Source organism: Cavia porcellus, unplaced genomic scaffold (genome assembly GCF_034190915.1).
Source record: "Cavia porcellus strain 051 isolate PalLab524CR breed Dunkin Hartley unplaced genomic scaffold, mCavPor4.1 scaffold_12, whole genome shotgun sequence".
In the NCBI taxonomy this organism is placed as follows: Eukaryota; Metazoa; Chordata; class Mammalia; order Rodentia; family Caviidae; genus Cavia; species Cavia porcellus.
This window is the reverse complement of record NW_026947495.1, coordinates 10,267,752-10,274,467: the sequence shown is the minus strand read 5'-3', so window position 1 is coordinate 10,274,467 and position 6,716 is coordinate 10,267,752. Positions and strand designations below refer to the sequence as shown.

The 6,716-nt window shown below is 38.0% G+C and overlaps 1 protein-coding gene across 1 annotated transcript; it reads right to left on the bottom strand.

Moving 5' to 3' along the window:
- Positions 1 to 668: 668 nt before the first annotated feature.
- LOC100717231 (large ribosomal subunit protein eL39-like) lies at positions 669 to 824 on the bottom strand. Its single transcript, XM_003478751.1, has one exon. It carries the CDS (start codon positions 822 to 824, stop codon positions 669 to 671), a length of 156 nt encoding a protein of 51 aa, XP_003478799.1.
- Between the last annotated feature and the right edge of the window lie 5,892 nt (positions 825 to 6,716).

Genomic DNA, 6,716 nt, shown 5'->3' with positions numbered 1-6,716 from the left:
GAAACACACCAGATCAAAACCTAACATTCCATCTCTGGCTCCACAAATACTCATCTCTTATACAAAATACATTTAGTACATCTGTAAGAGCAGCCAAAGTGTTTACAGTTTCAGTATTACTGAAAAATCCAAATCTAAATTCTCCTGAGACTCAAGGCAAACCTTTAGCTGTAACTCCCTGTAAAAGAGAGAGAGAGAGAGAGAGAGTTAGTTAAACACTTCCAACACACAGTGGCACATGGTAAGTATTTCAATTGCAAAATGGAGAAACGGAATGGAAGGGAATCAGGCCAAAGCATAACTGAAGCCCAGCAAGGCAAACATTAAGTTCTGTTATTCTATGTCCAACACCCAAGGCAAGTCACAGTGGGATGGAATTCCAAAAGTTTTGGGCACACAATCCCTACAGCATGTCTATCTGTCAGTCTTCCCCCTACCCCCCCACCCCCACTTTCCCTCTCCAAATATTTATTGTTGTTTTAAATGTTTATTGTTGATCCATTAGTGCTGATCACAAAAATGGTTAAGATTCCTGATTCAATGTGCTTATCTGTACAGCCAAAGGTATTTTTTAACCTTGATATGGCGATATAATCTTGACCATTGTAAACAAGTATTACTTTGTGATCTCTAATGGGGTAAATGTTCTATGGCTTATGTGCAATTCCTTACAGTCCTTGCTTGGTCCTCCTCCAGTGTCTCCTCTTTGAGTTGTACTTAATTTTATACCCAGTCTTCATCTGTATCCATTGAGGAATGGAATGATTCTGCTTTTGCTTCTTCATCAGGAATTGTTTGATTCTGAAAGTCTTGTGAGAAATCATGCTAGGCTCAGAGGCAAGAGTATGCATTCATGGTGAACAGAAGCAGTCTAAAAGAAAGGGCATCTTAGACTGGCCTATTAGACTGGCTCTACTCACTGTCTGTGTTATTTCTCAGTAGACACTTCACATTATTGACATTTCCACCTTCTTGGAATCTCCAATGTACTTGTGGCTTCATGCTTAGAACTTTGCTCACTGCCCTCTCAGGGACACACTGGCTGACCTCCCAGGTCTGAAATCTGGGTAGAAACCTCCCTCGTCATAGCTCTTACATTCTATAGGCTTATAAAAATAGCCAGTCTTCCACCAGCTCAAGCAGTTCTTGGGTCCCCTTGGGTCATGACTGCAGCAGCCTCTGTATAACTGGATGACTGATTACTATGAAATAAATCCCCAAGAATCCCTTTTCCAGAAAGGCACTCCGTATCTCTCTCCTCAAAACAAAGTCTTATAAACTAGTTTACTTTTATCATTTTGTACCCTTGGACCAGTTAAAAATTGGATCATGCTGATTTCTGAGATGAACTCAAGGTATCTATCCCAAATGCTGATGCAAAGTACTTGGTATCTCTTTAACGCTAATCTTTTCAGGTCTTCTTTACCCCAACTCTGTAGGCACTTCCTTTCTGTTGAAACTGCAAACATGTTAAATAGGCTTTTTGTTCCTGATTCTTTCTGTAAATATGGCTGAAAATAGACAGATGTACCCATATTATATTCTGAATATTTGAATGCCTTGAAAATCTTCTGCCAGATTAGTTAGTCCACTGCCCTTAGGCTCAGTCTCCCCAAAGTGTCAGCTTGGGCAAAGTATCAACATGGGCAAAATGTAGACAATTTTTTCCCAGAACATAACGTAGGTGGTTTCAAGTTGAATTAGCAAGAGTCCTTGTTCCCAACTGAAAACTCCTGACCTAATTTTAATGTTCATATTTCTATCAGCATTCCAATCTTCTGAGATCTGAGGAGAATCACAATCTTTGTTTACCCTGCATATATCATTCTCTGATCTTTCCAAGGTTTTCCACAAGCCAGGTCCAAAAATTTCTAAATCACATGGTCAGGCAGAATCATGGCAGTGACAACACAGCTGGTATCAACCCTGTCTTAGTCACTTTTTCTGGCACACAATATCTGACACCTACAACTTAAAAGAAGAGAGGTTTCTTTTACTTCACTGTTTCAGAAGCATTAGTTTACAATTGTTAAGCTCAAATGTGGAAATGGCATGGTGGTAAGGCTTTAAACCTGCACCTGTCATGGCAGCTAGGAAGCAGAGAGGAAAGGGAAGAGCCAGGGAGGGAGATACACCCCTTCAGGTCACTCCCATTGATCCACCTCTCCTAACCAGGATTCGTCTTCTGACAGCAAATCAGCCATGAACTCATCAGTGGAATAGTCCACTGATAGAATAATCCACTGATGAGTACAGCATCCCCATGATCCAAGCATGGGGTTTTGGGAGATACCCTACATCTATACCATAACAATAAAGAAAGGCTGGAAATATTTGGAGAAGCAAAATTAGAAACACTTGTAGCAGATGCACTAACATCTCTGAACCTGGGTTCTCCCATTTACAGAAAATATATCATAATATCTACTTAGACGTATTTTTAAAGGATTAAATGGCACTTTCAGCTGGCACCATGTGAGGCTCACACAAGTGTGGCAAATGTTGGTGTATTTCTTTTTACATCCTGTCAAATAGAGATGGCCACAAAGTAGGTCACTAGACCATGTCTGTGGCATCAACCAGAACAAAGAAAGGGCATAAAGTTCTAGAGCACATTGTTCTGAGAGGATCTTCACTGAGATGTGGAACACAAAGGACTCATGTCATTACTGGGCATAGGAAGCAGCTCGTGTCAATGGCAATTGGTATATAATTTACATTTTATAGCAAACAATAGATCTCACCAATAATTCACCTCTGTGAAATCTTCAGAGAAATGACTGAGCCAGTCCAAGTAATGATAATTTCAAGAGCAGAGGAGAGAGTAAGCACCATTCGCAGACTGCAGAGGGAGAGAACCAGACCCTACAGGGAGAATATCCCCACCCTGAAACCAGCGCCACATGTGGGCTGCTGCTGGCTTGGGGAGAGCCAGGCCCAAGCTCTCTCTGTGAGTCAGCACAGTTCACAGACTGCAGCAGGAGGAAACCAGGCCCTCAAACAGGAGATTCCCGCTGGGAAACCATATCATTTTCATTTTTCTGTTGGGTTGAGTTTTATTTTGTTTTGTTTATATTAACTCTCATGGCATAAGCAGCTATTTAAAAGATAGCAAGACATATTATGGAAGCCATTCTGTATTTACTACTGGCTTGTTTGATGTCCTTTATGGCATTCATTGTTTTGTTTTTATTGTTTCTATTCCATTCTGTTAGATTTTTAATATGTCTGAAGGTGATATCTGCAGCTATTTTGAAGACAACAAAGGCATTATGATGACTATTATTGATTTTATAAGGTTTGGAAGTCCTGTGTCACTTATTCTGGTTTATTTTGATTGATTTTATTCAGTTTTATTTTCCTTGGTTTTATCCTCTTTAAAATAAAAAAAAAAGAGTGGAGGAGAATATTTATACATTCTTACAATTGGCTCATAATGACCAATATGATTGCAACATTGACTATTTAAATTGTTTGCAAAGAAGTGTCACAAAGGTCAGATAAAGGTGTCATGTCTGCTTAGTACAACTAATGCAATATTTAATTAGTAATGACCAGAATCTGATCTGTATGCAGCATGCAAGCCATTGCCATGCACTTCTCTTACTAAGCAAGCTCAAATGTTTTCGCTTTTTTCTGTTTTTGTTGTACTGGAGTACAACCATCACAGTGAGTTATTTTACTAGCTGTCATTTTATTTTGTTTTATTGTTTTGGAGACATAGTCTCTCTAATTCGCTAAGTTGCCCAGGCTGGGCCCAAACTTATAGTCTCTGGTCTCAGTCTTCTAGAAGGCTAGGATTACAAGAATATACCACTATCTTGTGCTATCAAAGAATATACCACTATCTTGTGCTATCAAAAGTTTTTTGAAAAGAAAATCAATTTAGGAAATCAAATTCAACTTTTATAGAAACTCACAGATTTCTTTGATGAAACTATGGTTTTGCTCAAGACATATTTTTAACATCTCATTCGCTTATACTCTGATTTCACTATATATAAGTGGATTATTCATGCAACTTTTGCTATGGAGTAAAATTATGTTCTGCTCCTTTTCACAAAATTATTTTCAGTTTCAATCAATCTAGATTCCTCTACCTGAGGACAGAGTGTCAACCAATCTCAGACCAAAAATAGTAAAAAAAAAAAAAAAAAAAAAACTTTATGTGAATATGCGCAGATTTTTTTGTCATTATTCCCTTAATAACATATGATAGCAATGATTTTGTTTTGTTTATATTAACTCTGATGGCATGAGCAGCTATTTAAAAGATAGCAAGACATATTATGGAAACCAACATTTGTGTTAAATTAGGTATAATTAGTAATCCAGAAGTAATATAAGGACGGATTATGTAGATGATATGCAAACATGGAGGAGGTGTAAGAATTTTCAACATACACATTTTGGTATCCACAAGAGTCACAGAACCAATACCCTATAAAAAAAAAGATGAATAATTGTGTGTCCATTCATTCATTAATAAATATTTCTTGAGTAAATTACTTTGTCTCCAAGGATGGTATATTAGTAACATTTTATTGCTGGGACAAATTAACCAATACCTACACTTTAAAGCGGGAGAGTTTTGTTTTGGGTTACTGTTTCAATCAAGGGGCATCTGACTCCAAGGTAGAAACACATAGAGGCCTGGTAGAGGAAAATATGGTCAACCCATGGCAAGAAACAGAGAGGGGCAAGGAGTTAGGGGAGAGATTATATCCTTCTGTGTTATACCCACAGTGACCCAACTCCAACAGCACAGTGCATTTAGCTCCTGAAATATCAATGAATGAGCACTGATTAGTACAGCACTGTCATGATCCAACCACCTTCCACACAGGACATTTTAGACCCATGTCATTACACATGGACAGATCAATAAGACATAGTCATGAGTTTGGGGAAGCCTGTAGTTGAATAAGATTAAGTTTCAATGGCAAGAGGCACATTCAAAGTGGATTTAAACACAGAAGAAACCATGGTGAATTATTCCTGGAAGTTCTGCACATCACCCATTTTCTTCTCAGCCCACCAACTCAGTAGTCACCATCTCTGATCTTGCTACAGAGGCAAGATCAGGCTGAGAACAGGCAGCAGGGATTCTGTGTCCATCGTGTTCCTATGAAAACTGTGTGGGCTAAAAAATGAAAACCTTTTAGCAGATCCAGGCAATTATCATGACTAAACTTAGAATAAGGAAAGAAGATGACCAGAGGGAGGAAGAGGGGACAGGGAAGATCTACCACAGGCAACTACTTTTGCGCCATTACCCACAAAAGACACAATGATTTCCCTATGTGCCACTCTGGTTTACAGAAGTTTTTCTTCACCAGTCATTTTATGTGGAGATAAAATGTATCCCCTCTTACAGTGCTTATAACACAAAAGAAATCGAAATAGCTATGAGTAAAGAAGTTATTCTCTTTAATCAAATGAGCAAAGTAGGCTAATTTTCTCAATGTGCTCTTGAGTGCTTTTGCACTTTTTAGTCTAATGGCTCTATTCTAAAACCTCTTTGTTTTTATGCCAGTATGTGAACTCAGAAATTGATTTAAATTCAATTAAGCCAGCATGTTTTGAGCAACCATTATGAGCTATGCACTGTTCTAGAAACAAGAGTCAGTTCTAAGTGTCAGCTGCTCTTGCTGAATATCACATGCGCTCTTAAAGATTACCACCTGGGAGTGAAGTTGTGCTGCAACAAATAAACTGCATTGCAATAAGTACAGTTTGATCAGTGCAGTAATAAAACCCTATTAACAGATATAAGTGACATAGACGGCGAGAAGTGACCATCGAAAATGTTGGAGGAGGATTTCTAGAGAAAAATGTCTACCTGATAGGAGTTACACATGTGGGGAGTGAGATCACAGGAATAGTAGACCAGAGTCCCTCTCCCAAGACAGGATTTTACTCAGCCAGAGCTAAGAAAATAAACTGTTTTTGGAATCCTGAAATCTGGTTAACATCTCTTGCGGATACAGATGCAGAAATCTCCCACAAAGTGCTATCAAACTGAATGCAAACACACTAAAATCACTATACACAATTACAGAGTGAGATTTATCCCTGAATTAAGATGGTTTGCCATGTTATAATACTAATACAAAGTAGTGCAACCACAGGATCAACAACAGATGCAAAAAAATTTTAAAAAGAAAAGAATTTGACAAAATCCAGCAGTGGCTCATGCAAAAACACCCCCAAGACTAAGAGTGAACCAAAATTTTCTCAGTATGCCAAAAGAATTTACGAGAACTCTTCAGTTAATATCACAATCAGTGGAGAAAGTTGAGTGAAGGCAAGGGTCCTGAATAGCCAAAGCAGTCAAAAGGAAGAAAAAATTTTCAGACTCTTATGTCCTTATTTCAAAACTTACTGCAAGGTACAATAATCAAATCAGTTTGGAACTGACATAAGCATAGATATTTAGAGTGATGTGATAGAATGGAAAATTCTAAAACAAAGCCATGCAACTATGGTCAATTGATTTCCAATACGTGTATTGCTACACATTCAGTGAAGAAGAAATACTTTTCAATGAATGGTACTGGAGCACCTGGATATCCAGATGCAAAAAAATGACATTGGACTCAGACCTCAAACCACATATAAAAGTTAACTCAAGCTCAAATTCTTAAACATAAGAGCTAAAACTATAAGACTTGTAAAAGTAAACCTAACAGTAAATCTTACACCATTTGATCTTT

What these genes read in the sequence shown, in the direction of transcription:
- LOC100717231 (XM_003478751.1), bottom strand. Translation starts at nt 824, where the DNA reads ATGATTTCTCACAAGACTTTCAGAATCAAACAATTCCTGATGAAGAAG.